Source organism: Procambarus clarkii, chromosome 24 (assembly GCF_040958095.1).
Source record: "Procambarus clarkii isolate CNS0578487 chromosome 24, FALCON_Pclarkii_2.0, whole genome shotgun sequence".
Taxonomy (NCBI): Eukaryota; Metazoa; Arthropoda; class Malacostraca; order Decapoda; family Cambaridae; genus Procambarus; species Procambarus clarkii.
The window spans coordinates 16,598,530-16,618,894 of NC_091173.1; the positions used below are offsets into that span (position 1 = coordinate 16,598,530).

Consider the following 20,365-nt stretch of genomic DNA (forward strand, 5'->3'; position numbering starts at 1 on the left):
ATGCACTGATCAGGTGGTGAGGTGAGGTGTGGATGTAATGATCAGGTGGTGAGGTGTCATGCCTCACTAAGCTATTTACTTCACTATCCACTAGGCTATTACTGGTTTTTACATAGTGATGCTCTGTTAATTCAGTTATTTATTCAATAATTGACAATTCTTGATGCCTTTCTCTCCTCCTAGATATGAGAGTTGCATTAAGTTCCCAAATCCCTTACACTATACAGTATATTTCTGCATGTAAATAATATTTTGTTATAATATTTATTATTATTATTATTATTATTGTTATTTTTATTATTATTTTTGTATGTAATAGTTTATATATATATATATATATATATATATATATATATATATATATATATATATATATATATATATATATATATATATATATATATATATATATATGTCGTACCTAGTAGCCAGAACTCACTTCTCAGCCTACTATTCAAGGCCCGATTTGCCTAATAAGCCAAGTTTTCCTGAATTAATATATTTACTATAATTTTTTTCTTATGAAATGATAAAGCAACCCTTTTCTCTATGTATGAGGTCAATTTTTTTTATTGGAGTTAAAATTAACGTAGATATATGACCGAACCTAACCAACCCTACCTAACCTAACCTAACCTATATTTATAGGTAAGGTTAGGTTAGGTAGCCAAAAAAAGCTAGGTTAGGTTAGGTTAGGTAGGTTAGGTAGACGAAAAAACATTAATTCATGAAAACTTGGCTTATTAGGCAAATTGGGCCTTGAATAGTAGGCTGAGAAGTGCGTTCTGGCTATTAGGTACGACATATATATATATATATATATATATATATATATATATATATATATATATATATATATATATATATATACACAAGAGTTGTTACATTCTTGTACAGCCACTAGTACGCGTAGCGTTTCAGGCAGGTCCCTGGAATACGATCCCCGCCGCGAAGAATCGTTTTTACAACCAAGTACCCATTTTACTGTTGAGTTAAACAAAGGCTACAGTTAAGGATTTGCGCCCAGTAAATCTTCCCCGGCCGGGATACGAACCCATGACAAAGCGCTCGTGGAATGCCAGGCGAGTGTCTTACCACTACACCACAGAGACTGCTATATTGAATGACTGCAGATTGAGACTGCATATTGAATGACTTTGTAGCATCTCACAATAAGTCATGCGTCAAATGTTAAGTGGTTTGGTCTAACTTGAAGTGTATGAACCTAGGTAAGCCACTTAATCAGTGAATGTCAATACTCATTAGTCCTCTGGATTACCATTATTATGTTTCTCTTGGTTTCACAAAAGTATCAAAATTGCTATTCCTTGAGAGTGAGTTAGATTTTGGCTAGTTTTTATACTTTTATGTAAGCATTTACTGTACTACTACTTACTTACTTTTCATGGTAATTTTATCTGTATTTAGAAAATGTTGTTACATTTATTCAATTTTAGTAGGAATTATGAAAGTTTAGGCAGCCTTTGTTTTTGTGGGCCTGAGGGCTGCTGCAAGGAACAGCCTTTTGGACCAAGCTCTCAAAAGTCAAGCCTGGTCCTGGGCCGGGCTTGTGGAGTAGAAGAACTCTCACAACCCATCCAGGTACAATCCATGTTATAATTAAAGGAACAGGATTTTGTTTATCGTTGTGAGTTGTATGTGAACATTTATATTAAAGTTTTTTAAATTGTGTGTGTGTATTTTATAACACTAAGAATTACAAAAAATTATAGAATTATTTCATAGAAAAAAAAATATATGTATATACAGTATATAGATTGGTTATGTGTGTACAGTAAGTACTATGTTAGGCAATCAGCCTAATGCATTTTTGTCTTGTCAAAGTCTGAGAATCAGAATTTACACAAGTCCTGTATAGATTCTAACCTCTATGTTATAACCAGACAAATGAGTAGTAAAACACACAGTAACAATCAAAATATGTAAATACTCACAATAAATTAAAAGATAAGTAATTTGAGACTAATCCATAGCTGGGATCGAGACACTGCAAAGGCCAGGGTGAGAGTAGCAAGGCCTTGTGTTTGTCTGAGAGGATGGTGCTATGGACTTGCAAAGGGTCACTGCTGATCTTGTGTTAGTTCTGGCTTATGTATAGAGGGAGGGTGTTGAAAAGTTCTGAGCCTTTAACATTTATTTCATTGTGTCTGCTTTTAAATATGACTATTTTGCACTTCCTACCATACCCCTGGTGTTGTAAGAAGTTATTTCAGTGTGCAAATTTGAAATCAATCCCTCTAATATTTTCCACATAAAAATAATTGTGCATTTCTCGCTCTACAAAATACAGATGGAGAAATTTTAAGTGGTCCCAATGCAATGCCCACTACACCTGAATAATCTTTGTATGTGCTTCCTTCCCCCCTTTTTTTTATTTTTATTTAATTGGTCCCTATTTGTCCCCTATCCGTCCCCCATTATGTCCTATTCTTCGTTTATGATGTACTCATCTATTTGTGTTATGTACCTGACCTCTCTAATGGTACAAATCCAATTATGCCCAGCACTGTCCCTTCACTTGGGAATGAACCATGTAGGTTTGAAATATTGTGTAAATTTATAATAAGTGTAATACATACATACCCCTTAAGACTAAGGGGGTCTGGTAGCTAATTGGACAGTGCGCAGAACTCGTAATTTGGTGGTCCGGGTTTGATTCCCGGACCAGGCAGAAACAAATGGGCAAAGTTTCTTTCACCCTGAATGCCCCTGTTACCTAGCAGTAAATAGGTACCTGGGAGTTAAGACAGCTGTTATGGGCTGCTTCCCGGGTGTGTGTGTGTGTGTGTGTGAAAAAAAATTGATCGTTGATCGATTGACAGTTAAGTGGCGGGCCGAAAGAGCCGAGCTCGACTCCCGCAAGCACATGCGGGGATAGACTATAAAAACACACACACACACACACATACAGTGGAACCTTGAAATTGAAATTGAAATAAGTTTATTGAGGTAAAATACACACAAAGGGATGAGGTAGCTCAAGCTATTCTCACCCCGTTAGTGGAACCTTGGTTTACGAATACTCCACTTTACAAATTTATCGGTTTATGAACTCAATTTCTTCTAAAAAATCGACTTGGTTTGTGAGTTTTGCTTTACTTAGCGAGTTTATTGATACACGTATGGGTTGACCAAGTGCGTGGTTCCTGGTGGCAAGGGCGAGACACACTTCAGTTTACCAGTGCCTCCCACCTAGTGACAATCGCGCTTGAATTTTTTGTAAAGAATTTCAGTTTTTTTTGTTTTTTTCTGAACATAAAAGTAATTATTATATATATCATGCCATGGGTCCCAAGAAAGTCAGTGGTGAGGTTCAACCTAAGAAAACAAATGTGAGGATGACGATAGAGGAAAAATAAGAGATCATTCGCAGTGAGACAATGTGATGGTTCACTACAGACTAGTGTTAAAGCGTAGGGAAAAACAAGTGTCTGTAGACAGATTCTTAGTAAGACAAGCAACAGTGCGCCACAACCGGGTCCTAGTGGTATGCCTGCAAATCGTAAAAGAGAGAGAGTACCCCAGAAATGTCATCACTGCCTGATGTTATTTGTAGTATTGTGTATGAAATGTATTTTTAAGTTAATATTTTTGGGAGTGCAGAACAGGTTAATTCAATTTGCATTATTTCTTATGGGAAAATTTATTTCAGTTTACGAACCATCTCTGGGAACGAATTAAATTTGTAATCGGAGGTACCACTGTATACAGTATGTCTATCTATATCTATCAAACATACAAAATGCCTTTTCTGATTAGGAATTTTGTATGTACCTGTATCATGAACTGTGTTTGTATTTTCTTTAGTTTTAATTGGTTTGAGAGTGAATGTATTGACTTTCATTCTTGTAATTTCACTTTGTTGTGTGCTTTGGCTTTGTTGAAGATCTTCAGTCCACTTTTTTTTGTGCTTGCTTGTTTTACTGATTTAGCATGTATATTTTATTGCCTCTGTCAGAGCTTGCCATTCATATGTAGACTATGTATTTGAAAGATTTTATGTATACGCCCATGCCTGTCAGAGCCTGTCATTCATATGTATGTGTTTGAAACATTTCATGTATACTCCCATAACTTTTGCACTTCAACATAAGTGTCATGAGACAGCAGAGTAACACAGTACAACTACAGTACTTGATTGAAAGAAGTTTTGCTCTCTCTTTTATTCTTTTTCCTTTCTAAAATAAGCTTCTTTGGTAAAAAATTTGCTGTCACTAATTCATCGAGCTCTGACAGACGGAGACAGCGGACATGAGAGAGAAGGAAAGAAGGAATTGTTGAGAAGTAAGAAGAAAGACAAGAAGGAGAAAAATAAAGATAAAGGCTATGCAGCATTAGGAGAGGACAGTTCACCTGACGAGATGGATCAGTCCGATACCAAGTAAGTGCAATGTTTGTGTATTTTCAATCATTTGGAATAATGCTTGGTGTCCTTTGTAAGGTTGTGGTTTGACATTTTGTATTAAAAGAAAAATGTGCCATATGAAGCTGATTCATAATCTTTTAATTAAGGGCCCAACAGAAGGGATTATTAAAAGTTGTTCTAGTGCAATCAAAATTTTTTGACGTTTTATATGTTAGGTGCATCTTCTGTGTTGCAATGTCTGCTGGTGGCTGTAGGTTCCATTCATCCACTCCTGCCCCTCCTGATCCTTTTTGTTGGGACAGGGTGAGCTAGGCTTCTGGTCCTGGCTCCGGCCTTTTCCTTGTGTTCTTTGGCGGACGGTACATTTTGCCTTTGTGCGGTACACATTCTGGGTAGTTCTCCTTATCTGGTACTCTGCTTCGCGTGCATCATTCTATCCTGCTGGTTCTGTTTGCACTGCTCCTGCAGGTTGAGGTGTAGCTGTTTTTCGCTTCGCGTTTCATGTGTTGGCTCATTGTACTCGCTTCCTCATTGGCCTCTTCCTGGACTCTGGCATTTTGGTTTTTGTCGCCGAATTTGTCCTTGCTGTTTGCAGAGTCTACGGTTCGGCTCTTTTGGCAAGTGGCTTCTTCTCGTTGTCATCGGTTTTTGGCCTTGTTGCTCCTTTCAGAGTCCGGGGGGGGGGGAGGGTTCCTCCTGGACGTGGCATATCTGCTCACCCAGGTTGGTTCTTTCCCGGCTCGCCGGGCTTGAGTGCCTGGTTCCCTGGTGAACGTTCCCTCTGGTTCCTTGCCAGGCTTGGTTTCGATCGCTGCTTGCTCGGTGTCCGATCCCAAGGGTTTTCCCCTGGCTTCGCCTCTTCTAATGATTGGCTCAGTCTGTATCAGGGCTGGTTTGATCTTCTCCTCGAGTCTTCCAGTCTGGTGCTTTTGACTCGAGTCTCTCGCCATCTTTGGTGGTCAGGTGGCTTCGCTGATGAGTCCCACCTGCATGCTTCGTCTTGGCTGCAGTATGGGATTTTGTTGGCGTACCTTCCTTTTCTTTGTCTTTTCATAGGTATCCTGCGGTTTTTGTTGATGTGGTCTTGTCCTTCTCTCTTGGGAGTTTGGGACTGTCGGCTTCACGCATACTGTCGCCTTGTCTCGTGCAGCGCTGGCGGAGCCACTGCGGTTTGCTTTCGGTTTTGCTATTCCTTCTGCTCCGTTGCGCAGGCTTTCTTGCGAGTTGTTTCCCTCCGGCCTGCTCATGTGCCACCTGCTCTGTCCTGATTTTTGGCCGGTGTACTCTCGTTTCTGTCTTTGCCTCGGTTTTTTGTGGCCCCATCGGTTCATGTTTGTTTTTCCGTAGGTCTTTCTTGTTTGTTTGCAGCCGTCTCGTTCTTTCCTGGCGAGGAAGGAATCTGCTGCTTTCTGGAGGGGTCCTTGGGTCGTTGATGCTTGGTAGGTCGGGCCAGAGGTGCATCTTGTGTTGTCTGGTTGCGGCCCTCCGCCGTTATTTGCGTGCCACGGCTTCTGTGTCTGGGGACGCGCTTTGGGTTGATCCAGTTTCTCTTCTTCCCTGTTTGTGGGTACGGGTCTCTTAAAGTCGTCTGCAGGGTTATTAAGTCTGACCGGCCTGGGGTTTCTCCCTGTGTCCTTGACGTTCGTAAGTTTGCTGCTCATGCTGCCGTGTTTGGTAACATGTCCTGGGCTGACATGGTTTTTGGCTGTCGAACGGTGTCCTGGCTGCACGCTACCTTGTTCCCGTTCCTGGGCCTTGTCGGCCTGTGTTGCTTGGGTCGGCGGCTGCAGCCTGTCTAGACTTTTGAGTTGCAGTGTAGCACCGACCGCCTCCCGGGTACGTCCCCTTCTTTATTTTGTTTCTAGTGAAGTAGCTCCGGGGAGCCATAGGGGGCTCCCACCAGAAGACTATTGTTGAATGTAATGAAACACCATTTTCTGGGCGAGTCCCGGAGGCCCCCCGGCAACCCTCCCTCCCTCCGGTTGGCATTTTTTCACGTATTTTGGTATCCAGCCTCGGAATTGCAGGTTGGGTCGCCGGCAGAGGGCCTGGGAGTCCCCCTTCCCCCTCCCGGGGAGGGGGGAGCTGCACAGACGTGCGGTGTGGCTCATGTGACGTCATGCTTGTTTGCTAGTTTTCAATTGTGGAATTCTGTCCACTCGTTTGTCTATTTTTGTTATTTTTAACCAGAATAAGGGTTTGTTTTGTGGGGCTTACCTTTCTGGGTGCCTGTCCCGGTCGATGGCAGATATAGAATACTCCAAAATTACATGTGTATTCTATGGGTCACTGCTCCCCGTGCCTCTCTGAGAGGACCAGGTTCTGGCTCGTGATCCCCGGTAGGCCTAGAACTCCACCCACATCGACTGATGCGTTAGGGATATCCATATCAGCCTGGGTAGCTCCGGGGAGCCTCCGGGACTCGCCCAGGAAATAGCGTTTCGTTACATTCAACGCTGGTTTTTTGGGTGAAAGTGGTCGGATAGACATATATATATATATATATCATCCTGCTGCAGGGTATACAATACCTGGGTAAAGACAGTATCTGTAGTAATGATATCCTCTTCGCAGGAGTCCACTGAAGCCCAAGAAGCCTAAATCCTTCAAATTTTTACATAAAAGAGAAAAAGATAAAGAGGAGAAGGAAAAAGAGAGAGAAAAAGATAAAGATGACAGAAGAGATGACAAAAGAAGAGATGGCAGAAAGAGGGAGAAGGAAGATAAAAAAGAAGAGAAAAAAAAGGAAAAAGAAGAAAAGAAGGGTGATAAGCGGAAAGAAAAAGAAGATAAGAAAGGAGATAAGAAGAAAGAAAAAGAAAAAGAAAAGGAAGAGAGAAGAAGAGAGAAAGAAGAAAAGAAAAAAAGTAAAAAAGATAAGAAAAAGAAAGTTGAGGAAGAATTTGAAGGTTTGCACTAGTAATTTTCTTGCCAGTTATCCTAAATTATGAATTAATATTTATTTCTATAATATAGTTATTGTTTGAGACAATGAGTTTTATCCGTCTTGGACATCGTGCTTCAACCCGAGCAGTTCACGGACAACATAATGTTTATTTACAGAGGAGCTACCAGTGTTTGGTGTGCCCCTCTACCTTGCTGTAGAGAGATGCCCAAGCCATGATGGTGTCCACCTACCCGTCATTGTTCGGGACTGTATTGACTACATTGAAGAGCATGGTAAGTGGTACTCTGCTGAATGGTTTCAGTTAAGGATTTTGGTCATCATACCTTGCATTTAATTCTTTTTATTTGCCTTTGTTGTACAGGTACTGTACTTGCATTTGCAAAACCTTCATCTTACTTGTGGCTTCCATCAGCATCCTAAAGGCTCATGATACACTTGGGCTTGCTCATCTCACTTGAAATCTTTCCTGAGTCTGTTACGTATTTCCTTGTTTTATATATATAATATATATATATATATATATATATATATATATATATATATACATATATATATATATATATATATATATATATATATATATATATATAATATAATATAATATAATATAATATATAATATAATATAATTTTACATTACTGGTGTTGCATATATGATACCAGGAAAGATGACCATAATGATACAGGTGTATGGCCCTACCAACAGAATTAGTCATTAGATTGACATATCAATAATGCTGACAAGTTTCCATGTTTGTCATCAGACTTTACCAAAGTGTGTATATCATGGTTTATAATATAGTTTCAGCGGAATATATTATTGATGAAATTAGATAATTGCTGGATAGCTTGAATGTTATCTGGTGCTGCATAGTCTGAAAAGATATAATGTGAGAAACTTTGTCATCACCTAATTAAAAACTAAAGGGAATAACTTGAGGATCCCATTAAATATAAAATCATATTCCTCAGGTCTTCACTGTGAAGGTATCTATAGGTTGAGTGGAGTGAAGAGCAAAGTGCAACACCTTCGTCGCCATTACAATTCAGGAGACCCTGTCAGACTCAAAGACCAGGAACCTCATGTTGTTGCCTCGCTACTCAAGCAGTATCTCAGGTGGAGGATTTGAGTACTGTAGTTTCTTGTGTGTTTGATTTGGTTAACATTTTTTACTGTATAAGAGAGGATGCAGTATGGGAGATTAGGTTAAATTTTAGACAATACTGTATATATTTAATGAGAATTTGTACACTCTACAGATATTACTGATAAGGTTAACTACTTTGTTTTATACTTCTCATTAAATTATAATGGTCTGGATCTGAGATTATTGGAATGTTTAAGGAAAATTCTGTAATATGTATACCATATGTAAACCACATAAAAGGTGTCTTGGCTAAGGGAAGTGGGAGCTAGCTCTGGGACCCTGCTTTCTAGTTTACCTAACTTTATATGGGGAAAGTGGAAGTGTTCCTCAGGTCTGGCTCCCAGTTATTGTGCTTAGTTCTTTTAATACTTCCCAATGTTTAGCATAAGCTAGGTATAATGTTCTGAATTATTCCTTGCTTTGGTTTCTAACTAATGTTCTTATGATTGTAAGTTTAACATGTGCTGCTGATGCTGTTCTCTTTATATGTGCCCCTGATATTAATGTTGGCATAATGTTCATTCCCAGGCCTTCTCTTTTTCTGACTTGACGTAGCCTTTCTTGTATCTTGTACAGGGAGTCTCAAATTTAAACATGAGATGCATTCCAAAATTGCATTCCCAGATCACAAATATCAACATACATAACACAGATTCATTGGGAAAATAATATAAAAACCCATTTCTGCTGGGTTAGTTTGCCTTATTACTTCATTGGTCATTCCATGTTGGCTCCCTCATATAACCGCACATCAGCTTACTCTGATTACAGCTTTCAGGAAGGCTAGTCAGGTTATTGGATTCAAACATTCCTGTTCATCCCCTTCACTCTGCCTGGTGGGTTCATGATTTTTTTTGCCCATGGGTGTGCAATTTTTGTGTTGGTTGAATTGCCATCCTGGGGTAGTGGGTTGTCAGGCTGCTTCTACCTTCAGAATACACGCTTTACTGTGGTGGCTTCTGAAGTCTTCAACTGCAGGAGGTGAACGTCTTCTCTTTTTTATCAATTTTAGCATTTTGAGGCTTTGATGATGCAGACTTGTGCTAAATACAGACCTTTTCCTGTTATTTATTTTAACTACTGTGGCAGGATTTTGGTCTTTTAATCTGAAAACTGCTCATGCTACATCCCTACCTATGACAAAGGCATTCAACCAGTGTTAGTTCGGAGCATGTCCAGTTCCTGAGGTATTGGCTCCGAGTCCTCTTGGTTTGAATGAGGATTCCTTGGCAGCTGTAGCAGACAAGAACCCAGTCTCTCCACAATGGTTCAGTCTGTGTGTTTGTGGGATGATTTGGAGGGTCACTCTTTCAGAAGGAATGGAGTTGGGCCCTCAGTGGCAGATGCTTCTATCTGCTACCCAAGTATTAAGCCCCAGACTACGTGGATCTATTGGTAGCAATGGTGATATCTGGCCTGATCTTACTCTCTTTGACAACATCTAATTCCATCTGGTGCTTGTTCATCTCATCCTCAGTAACCATAATGCTTCTCATTATTGCTGATATCGTTCTCTCATCATGCACATGTGTACTATAAACATTGTACAATAGAGAATGAATTATACCTTAGGCAGGATCACCAGTTGATTCACTCTTTGTTGGTAAAGGCCTCGTCCTATAATGAACTAATAGACGCTAAAGTATTTTGCATGTGTGTATTCAGGCTAGTTATAGCAATTATTACTCTAGGATATTTGAAAGATGCTTTGAGTGTCATATATTTTTTGTTGCAGGGAATTACCAGAACCGGTGCTAACAGTAGACATGATGCCACATTTTGAAGATGTTGCAATGATACCTAATCCAGCAGAGCGAGCAGAAGCCATGAGACAGCTGATCGACAGACTTCCTACCGCTAACAGATTGCTTGTTCAGTACATGTTCAAACATATGGGTCACATAATTGCACGGGTCAGTACTTGGTGATATAGCAATGTTTACTTTATAGCTCTTTACATCTCCAACACACTCCTTATTGGGTTCATTCTGGTGGGTGTGCCTAATTCACTTCCTTATTCACTCTCTTGCACATCAAAATATCTTTGTATTTCTCCTCCTTCTTCTATTTTTAGGGAGACTATTTTTCTGGGGGGATCCCTGTCGGCTCCCCGGAGCTAACTGGGCTGAGATGAATGTATTAGACCCTGGCATCAGTCAATGCATATGGAGTTCTAGGCCTACTGAGGACTACGAGCCAGAACCTGGCCCCCTCAGAGAGGCACAAGGAGCAATGACCTATAGAAACCCCCAGAAAATGGCATTTCATTACATTCAACGCTGCTTTTTTCCGTCTCAAGCTGTCCTCAATGGGGAAGAGGGAGGCTAGAGCTGTTTGCTCACGACTGGTCCCCACGATTTGTGGGCCTTTCGGGTCGTTTCATGCAGTGGCATTGGGTGGCCCCTCCTCCTTCGGGTAGGCCTCTTCTCCTGCGCTCTGTCAGGTCATCTCGGAGTGGGTTCGCTTGGGCGTGTTCGAAACGACCTCATCCCTCCAGTGGGTTTCCTGCTTTTTCCAGTTCAGAAACGGGATTGTGCGGACCTCAGGTTCATTCTAGACTTGCCCCATCTGAACCCGTGGGTTTATTGCCCCTCCTTTTGAATGATTACTCTGTCCCAGGACTGTCTTCTTCTTCTTCTTCTGGAGCCGGGCTCTTGGATGATGTCCCTGGACCTCCGGGACACATATTGGCACGTCTCGATTCACCTGGGGTTCAGGGACTGGCTCGGTTTTGTTGTGGGGCTTCAGGATTATCACTTTCATTGCCTTCCATTCGGTTTGAATCTAACACCTTGCGTGTTCACACATTTTACCCGGGTCATTGTGGCCTGTCTGCGTCTCTTCGGGGTTCGGGTTGTGGCCTACCTTGACGAATGGCTGGTGTGGGCTCCCAGCTGGTCTGCGTATCTACTTGCCAGGGATTTGGTTCTTTCCCAGCTTGCCGGGTTTGGGTTCCTGGTGAACTGGAGGAAGTTCCATCTGACTCCCTCTCAGGTTTGGTCTTGTTTGGATCTTGTGTGGGACTCTTGGACCACTTCCTTGACTCTCCTTCTGGCGGCTCTGCTACGGCTACCGTCCCACCTTCGCCTGTTTCTGAGGGGCTTCCAGGTTACGCAGCGATTGCTCGAGGGTTTGTGCGGGAGCCTGAACTTGGCCATGATGGTCTACCCGCTAGGTCATGTTTGGTTCAGCCTCCGGGGCTTTGCATCAGTTGCTGCGTCACCAGCTTTCTCTTCAGGCTTTCAGGGTTCAGTGCCTTGGCGCCTACCCAAGCCCTTGCTCGATGTGTTCATGGACGCGTTGTATCTTGGCTGGGACTTTGTGAACAGTGCTCACCAAGCCGGCCAGGGGCAGTGGGATCCATCCTTCTGTCGGGCTCACAGCACAGTGTGGGAGTTCGCAGCGGTGTGGTTGTCGCTTCTAAGTGTTTGGGTCGCTCGTGGATCGAAAATCCGGCTCCATTTGGACTGCTCCCTGGTGGTTCATTGTCTGAACCGAGGGGGGTTCTCTGTGGTCCTTGGCTCTTTAGGGCTGGTCGCTTTGGGTGACTCATCTGCTGAGTTCTCGGGGTTTGGCTCTCCTGGCTGTTCATGTTTGGGGGGTGTCCAACCTCCTAGCAGATGGCCTGTCTTGGTTCATTCCCCTGTCCATGGAATGGATGGTCGACACTGACTCGTTCAGTTGGCTCTGCCATACGTTCGGGCTCCTAGAGGTGGACCTCTTCGCGTCAGCGTGGTCGAAAAGTCCCCTTCGACCAATGTGGCGCCCTTCCCCGATTGCGAGGCTGTCGGGGTCAGCGCCTTCAGGCAGGACTGGTCGAGGTGGGTTTACCTGTACCCCTTTTCCCCGGTTCCACTGTTGCTCCAGGTCCTAGCTCGCTTAGAGACCTACCAAGGGAGAGTAGTCCTTCTGGACCCTTGGTGGCTGGCCCAGCCTTGGATTCAGGCGCTGCTTGCTTGGTGTTCGAATCGAGGGTCTTCTTGCAGCTTCCTGCGGCTCTGTATTTGTTGCATAACTTAGGAAGCTAGCAAATGAAGCTTGGCTAACTATCTCAGAAATAATGCTTTGTGTTAACATAAGAGTACCTTTCTGAGCAGAGCCATTCAGTTCCTCCTGGCCCTGCCTATTATCTTGCTCTTTCCTGCATTCAGATTTAAGATTTCCTTCAGGGTGCATTATGAAATGGTCTCAGCCTCAGAACTAATATGCTGATGCTGTTACCAGCATATTAGTTCTGTTAGAGCATTATGGGTGATGAACTTACTTAATTGACCAAGTAAGTAAATGAGCAGTTTGTGAGCCCTGATTTTAATCAATTTGATGTCAGAGAGGGTTCAGTAGGGCATTTGAGTTAATGAATGTACTGCTTCATGGTTATTTTGGGCTGGATTGGGATTTTCTCCAGTGTCTCTTGCATTTTATATTACACTGAAGAGTCATTTGGAAAAGATTCCTGTGGTGCTGGTGTGTGAATATTATTCTGTCTAACTGTATGAATCCATACTGTAACAGTGTATTCTAATCTTATTGAGCAACAAAATAGCTCTACTCTGGACGTTTATCATATTGACTGAAAGCCTTCATTTTTCTTATTATTGTGGGAATTTTCTTTGTTGCAAGAAATGTTGTTAAAATAGTCATCAGACAATTTAATAATTAACCAGGCCCTCCTATTTAATCTCCATTGAACTGATAGAATCTGATTTGATTAAAACCTTTTGAGAATCTGGGATTCTGCAAATGGTAAATTAGTAGTGGCTTACATTTACTCACCCATGGCATTGGCACAAAGCTAAAGAGTTAGCATATATTTTGCTACCCCTCATGCCAGTAGCAGATATCTATTTTTGTGGAATAAATGTACTCTTTGGCATCCATGTGGAATATATTTGGCAAAAATAAAGAAATTTTGTCAACATTAAACATCAATTATTCCATTACAGTATTTTTTCATCCCTCAGGAGCGAGATACAAAAATGAATTACCAGAATGTAAGCATTGTACTCTCTCCAACAATGCAGATCTCACATCGTGTTCTCAACGTTTTGTTCTTGAATCATCCTTATCTCTTTGGTAATGTTGTAATCAAAAGGTAAGCATTATTTGTTAATGTTTGTGTAAGTTGAATTGGATTGAGGATTCCAATATTTTTTCCTTCATTGCTTATATGATTTCTAGTTAGTCTTTCTTATCCTTTGCGCTACCATACATCAATCTTAATAATATAGTAATCTCTAGACAGTAATAGTAATTTCTAGACAAAAAATGTATGTTAATCAATACATTATTATTATTACTATAATGTGTTAATTAACACAAAAGCGCTCAAGTTATTTCTTGTTTAATTTTTCCATTGTGGTTAAATATTTTCATATATATATGTGTGTGTGTGTGTGTGTGTGTGTGTGTGTGTGTGTATTTTTTTTGGTTTTGAAAGAAATTAAGAAAATGCAAAGGATAGGTAGCAACAGCCAATCATCATCTGCAAATCACAACAATGACTAGATGGTAGCCCAGGCCACCCAAGGTCATGATATCCAGCCGCCTCACTCACGAGCAACTAGAATCCCATGGAGATAAGCGGGAATAATCGGGTGGACATGAGCTAATGAGAGGATCTACAAAAAAGGGTATTTTATAACATTCAATGATTCGTTTCATAGTTGGCCTTTACAGTAGCTCCTAGACGCTACTGGGAGCCACACCGTGGCTCCTCTGAGAGGACAGCTTTGCAGAAAGAGGAGCAAAGTCAGAATAGGGCTCATTTATGGTACAAATAGGCAGAATACCAGGCAACAAGGGAATATAGCATCCTGAAGAAAAAATGAAAATCCAGGGAAATATCCTGGAAGAAAACCCAGAAAAACTTAAAAGTAACAAGAGGGCTTAGACTTGGAAAAATTATAGAATTTTTAAGAAACGGTATTTAGGTGAATTTAAGGGGAAAAGAACAAGACTAAGCTTATGAAGCAGTTGAATGATCTGTTGTAATTTGGTGATGTCATTTTGTATGGAAAATTTGACAAATGATTGACTATAATTTTGAATCCCCATAAAGGGGAAAAACAGTAATGATAATGGTTATATATAATGAGTGAAGTATTATAAAGCTGCAAAAGAATATAGGCATTTCAGGTGATTTCATTATTCGTGGTTTTATGAGAGCTTGTCCTTATTATGGTAAGCACTAAACAGAAGAGCCTATTAGTGTATCTTATATTTTATGTATTTATACTTGTACTGTGCATACAAGACCCTATCTTGTATTTTTGCCTTACCCTTTGCCCATATGGCATAAATGTATATGCAATCTATACTTAAAAAAACAACCAAATAAATCATTCAGGTATTAGAGCAAGACATAAATACATGTAACTCTTGAAAAAGTCATGAATTTTTGTTTAATATATATCATAAAAGCAGATATGACTTGAGTGTTCGGTTTAAAACAAAACAAGTTACCATTTCTTTTGTAAGTACAATAACTCATATCTTACATGATTTCACAATGAATGTGACAAACAGCAGGGCTCAAAAGAATAATTTTTTGTTTAATTTCTGACAGATACGTCCCTCCCATTCGAAGTACTGGTGGCGAACGAACAATTGACCAGTTGCGGACAGTTGCAGAAATTGCAGAAGAGATGATGAAGCAAGAGTCTCTCTTGGGAAATCTTCATGCTCAAGTGGCAAAAGGAAATGTCTCAAGAAGGAAAGAGGAAAGGCTCTGGGAAGCTCAGAGAATAGTAACTCTATTGAAGGTACAGTATACAGTTTCAGTAGATTATACTGCATATGAATTATATATTGTATGTTTACATTTTATTGTAAACTACATTTGCTAGATTCCTCAAAGCTGCAAGGATACCTGAGTTATAATTCCAGATTGAAAAATATTTAAACTAGAAATTCAGCTGTCATGAGAAATTACATAATAAATGGACAAGTGATGTTTTACTTTTTTTACTGTCTATAACCTTCTTCATTATACAGTATTAACTGCCTTTATTTCTTTGCCTCTCCATCTTATGAAAATTAGATATTTGATAATGGTGATGTAGTTTTATTGATAGATCTGTATAGTCTCCTCTTTTTTCCAACAGAGAAAATTAAGATCAGCACAAAGAAGAGAAGAAGAAGAGAGGCAAAGAGGAGGGAGTGGTGATAGAAGAAAGGATGAATTGTCAGTGGAGTTTGAAAAGGAATCTACCTCGGAAGATTCCCAGAAAGACACAGATATGGAGAGAGAAGACATATCTTCTAAAGAGGCTGCTTCAGATGATTCAAAGCATGGTAGTGAAAGTGAAAATAGTAGTGGATATTATAGAAAAACATCAAAATCCAAAAACAATATAACTGTAGTGAATGTGAGTGTGGATTCTCTGAGTAGTAATGAGAAGGATAAACAAGGTAATGAAGACAATGTTAAAGATGTATCTCATGTAGCAAACTCAACTGTAGTTTCTGCTTCACAACCTCCCACAACAATTCCAGCCCTTCCTAAACCTGTGTCAGCACGAACTGAAAGAAACAAGATGGCTCAAGCCTTACAGAGTGACAATAGAGAACAATCTAGTGAGAAGCCTGTTCCAGTTGTTGTAGAAGGCACGAGTAGTAGTGGGGATGGTGCCGACGAGTCAGTGGAGAAAATAACTCGGGCAGACAAACCAGTTCAGGAATCGACAAAGAATCTCAGAGTGGAAGAGCATTGTGGACATGTTACTGTGATCCAGGTTGGAGTAGGTAGTAGTGGGGCAAGTGAAGGACAGTGTCACTCGGGTGCTACTCGACATGATCAGTCTCAGGTATTAGTTAATCAGAGGCCAGAAATTAAAAGATTAGCTGTAGAAAAAACATCCCTGAGAGAAACACGTAGCCTGGATGATTCAAGAGGAAGAGGTTAGTTCATTTAAATGTAATATCGTCTAATGTATCTTGTCTCTCTTACATTGTGAATATTGTTAAAGAATTTTTACAATATATGTAAAATCTATTTGGGGAATTCAAGAGACCAATTGTTCATCTGCCACTAAAAGAACAACCTTTCTGGAAGAAAGGTGCCCATTCTAATCATTCTGACTTGCCTTATTGTCCTTCAACTATCACTTTATCCTTCTGTCTCCATTTTTTCCTCACTTCTACCATCTCAGTGTGTGAATCCTTCTTTAAGAAATTTGTTATCCTCTCTAATCATGAGTATCATCTACCTCATTTCATGATAATGATGACTATTTATCCATGGATGTGAATACTGTATTTCCAAAACTTTTGATGGGATATGACACCAATCTTGGCTCCAAGCATACATTCATTGTTTTGTTTTTTTATCTTTCTATGCAGTTTTTTCTAACTGCTATGATCAATTCATTGCTTCTCTCATACATGACATGACATTTGCTCCTTTCTCTGTCAACTGTGGTGATTCAAAAGGTTCTTTTCTGTTGGCAACTTTTCTTTATTATTTGTCACTTGTCTAACAATGCATTAAACATTGTCCATTCTCATGCTATGCAACATCAGTTGTCTTACTGTTATCTTTAACCCCTCAGCCTTCATTTTGCTTATACATATATATATATATATTGGTCTCATTGAAGCTTTTGTCAAGCTTCACATCACTGTCATTCTCAGGGAGAAGACCATTTTCTTTGCTTAGCCTTATTAATTAATCTTTTATTCTTGAATTTTCTCAGCTGTTGTTCTTCCCGAGCATAATTGGATATATTAAGATTTTATTAATTTTTTACATCTGCATGCTATCTTTATTGATCCATCCACCATCTTTATTGATTGGTCCCTTCATCTGGTTTGCTAAAAGAGGCAAACTAACATTAGCATTGTTTTACCTCATTTCATTTCTGTCTTTCAAGCAGTGGTTTATTTTGTCTAGAATTTATGATCTGTCTGCCTCGTGTTTGGCTCAATCACCGTTACCTCTTCTCGCTTTTTCTGGTTAGGTGAATTAAATTCTGGTTCTGGTTTCTGCTAGGCTTGTATAGGTATCAGGTGCTGGGGTACAATCTGAATACTTGGCAGTACCAGTGATTAAGCTTTAAGGAGCTACTAAGAGACTGACTAGAAAGGTGCATTTCATTACATTCATAGTTTGATTTTTGCCATTTGCTTTACAATACATAATAAGTATATACAGTTTCATTTTCTGTATTCAACGTTATTTATTGGTTTAGAATATGGGTTTTGGAATCTAGATGTTACAAAATTATAGGTGTTAAGTACAATAAAGAAGACAGTGGATAAGTAAATGGTGTAAAATATGTGAGGTACCATTGAGTTTTCATAAATTTTTAAATATTTCTATATCATACAGATATGATCATAAATGTTATTTTTATTCATATGTGAATACAGTATGAGCAGTTGATTGGTCTATATTCCTATGGATAGTAGGAAAAATAACTGGACTAATGCTCACTCAATAAATTTTGAAAGCAATGAGTAATGTGTGAGTGATATGAAAAAAATTTATACTTTACTCATTTTCTATTTGTGAAGCTATTTATAGGCTTAGAACATTAATTTTCTTATCAAAATGTTCAGAATTATCTGTTTATTTTTTATCTGTACAGTACATTAGTGTAGTAAGAGAAATGTCAAGATTATGAAAGGTGGGTGTGTGAGGTGTTGCTCAGTTTACAAAAGTTTACAAACATTCAAACAAAGTGTCGCTTATTTATCTATAGAAAGATTTGTTTTACCAAGGAAGCTTTTCTTGACATTGATATATTTGACTTTATCAATGATCCTTGACATCTTGGTCTTTTCTTCTCAATTATGGGCTTGTGTAAAATATCATCTGTAGCTGTTTTTGTATTATAAATATGAGAAATGTTGCAAAATGATCTATTTAGGATTCTTGATGGTGCTTCCAGGTGATAATGAATACCAATTACTGTTAACTCAAGAGGCCATAGTTCAGGCTCACCATGAGGAGCTCTTGTCCATGAACCATGACCTGATGCGCAAGCTGCAGGCAGAGCGGGCCGAGATCACTCGGCTGAGAGAGGAAATACAGGAGATGCAGACACTGTATGGTTATAGGTAAAGCTTTAATTATTCTCTCTGCTTCTAGGCTACTGGTAAAGTGGAGCAGGGAATTTGAAGAGTGGTAAGCAAGTGTGGAGTTAGCCAGGCTTGGTAAGCAGTTTGTACAGCGTATAGGAAGTGGTGAATTTGTGTAAGTTAATGGTGTAATGAGTGATGTTTGATAATAATGTTTAATAATGTTGGGGTATGCTAGTGTTGTGTGATGTCTTCTTAATTATTCATTATTTATATGGATGATGATGATGTCAAGGCGATCACGGTAAGAATATTAGAGACCTGTGTGAACCCACTGTTTAGGCCTAATGTAGGTTATTGGAGTTAATGAAATTTTATCTATACTCTACATAAGAACTGAAGAATAAAGAGAAATGCAGGTCTAGGTCTATGCAAGGTATCTAACCTACACTTGAAACAATCTCAAACCAATTACATTACCTGGCAATTTGATCTTTAAAATCTACTTATCATTTTTTAGTGTTCTATTTTGTGTTAATATATTTGGCCCCATATTAATATCACCCTTGTTATTCTCTTTCATATATTTGTGTATTACCCCCTTACTCTTTGCCTTTCTAGTTGATATAAATTAAGCTTTCCTAATCCCTTATTATATAGGAGGTTTTTAATTCATGCAATTAACCGTCATCTTTCTCTTTATGGTGTCAAAAACTGAACTGCAAAATCTAAATAAGGCCAAATAAGATCAAGATAAACTTAAAGAATAACATTTGAAGTCTTATTACTAATTCTTCCTGATATAAATATATATCTTTTAGTACAGTAGAGAGTAGCCCAACCACTTGGACTGGATGGTAGAGCGGCGGTCTCGCTTCATGCAGGTCGGTGTTCAATCCCCGACCGTCCAAGTGGTTGGACACCGTTCCTTTTCCCCTCCATCCGATCCCAAATCCTTAACCAGACCCCATCCAAGTGCCATATTGTCATAATGGCTTGGCACTTTCCATGATAATTTTCTACCTTAGTATGGAGTAAGAGATTTATGTAAACTACTCTGTAATTGAAAATTAGATTTTAGTGTGCGAGAGAAAATGATTAAAGGTGAATGTGGACAAAAGTAAAGTTATGGTAGTGGAGAGAAAAGGGGAAATGAGTGTAAATTAAATGTGAATGGTGACATACTATATATACATCATCTTATCAGTTTATAATACCTAAAATATGTGATTGATAAAAACAAAATTGTGCAGTCATAGTTGAGAGATGGTCAAGTAGGAAAGTAAATTGGGTTTTGTAATGAAAGCCCTGTTAAAAAAAATATGCAGAATAATAGGAGCAACCAGAAAGTTGCATTTTTAAATAAAGAAATTTGTATGAGATGTACTGGGATTGAAGATGCCTTACGCCTTTGCCCAAATGCAATAAAATCGCATAATTTTATCCTAAATCGTGCACTTTATATTTGGATTTACATTTACTGTAGAGCCAACATTACTGTCATATGTTATTGTTTGTAAGTGCAGGCCTGGGTTTGTACAGAGGTATGTGCATAATAGTAATTTGCATAATCTCCATCAGGACCTACTCATATGACAGCAGTGAGAGTGAGGGTAGTGAAAGTGATGGGGAGAGTGACACAGAGGAGGAGATGCTCAGTCAGCTCTCTTCTGTTTCAAAGGCCAACGCTTCACTTCAGGTAAGAAAATTAATTGCTACTTTTTGACCTTCTGCTTAACACTGATAAGTGAGATTAGCTATAAAAACAAGCTGTGGGAACTCAATGTAACAACACTAGCAGAGTGAAAGACCCCCCCCAAAAAAAGTCTGGTTAGACTTTGGAAGCTTCGAGGACTGCCCCTTCTGGATCGGCGGTGGAGGTATGCGAGCCTGTTCCTCCTGC

General features: G+C 39.6%; 1 protein-coding gene across 4 annotated transcripts in view; it reads left to right on the forward strand.

Moving 5' to 3' along the window:
* The window catches only part of LOC123761809 (ralA-binding protein 1), a 55,503-nt gene that overhangs the window by 19,611 nt on the left and 15,527 nt on the right, over positions 1–20,365 (forward strand). For all 4 annotated transcript variants that reach the window (XM_069330666.1, XM_069330668.1, XM_069330665.1 and 1 more), the window contains 10 exons: positions 4,258–4,402; positions 6,962–7,296; positions 7,451–7,567; positions 8,267–8,411; positions 10,178–10,355; positions 13,404–13,534; positions 15,008–15,203; positions 15,546–16,341; positions 18,333–18,501; positions 20,044–20,161. In XM_069330666.1, coding sequence (XP_069186767.1) covers positions 4,258–4,402; positions 6,962–7,296; positions 7,451–7,567; positions 8,267–8,411; positions 10,178–10,355; positions 13,404–13,534; positions 15,008–15,203; positions 15,546–16,341; positions 18,333–18,501; positions 20,044–20,161 — 2,330 coding nt within the window. The remainder of the gene's footprint in view (positions 1–4,257; positions 4,403–6,961; positions 7,297–7,450; positions 7,568–8,266; positions 8,412–10,177; positions 10,356–13,403; positions 13,535–15,007; positions 15,204–15,545; positions 16,342–18,332; positions 18,502–20,043; positions 20,162–20,365) is intronic.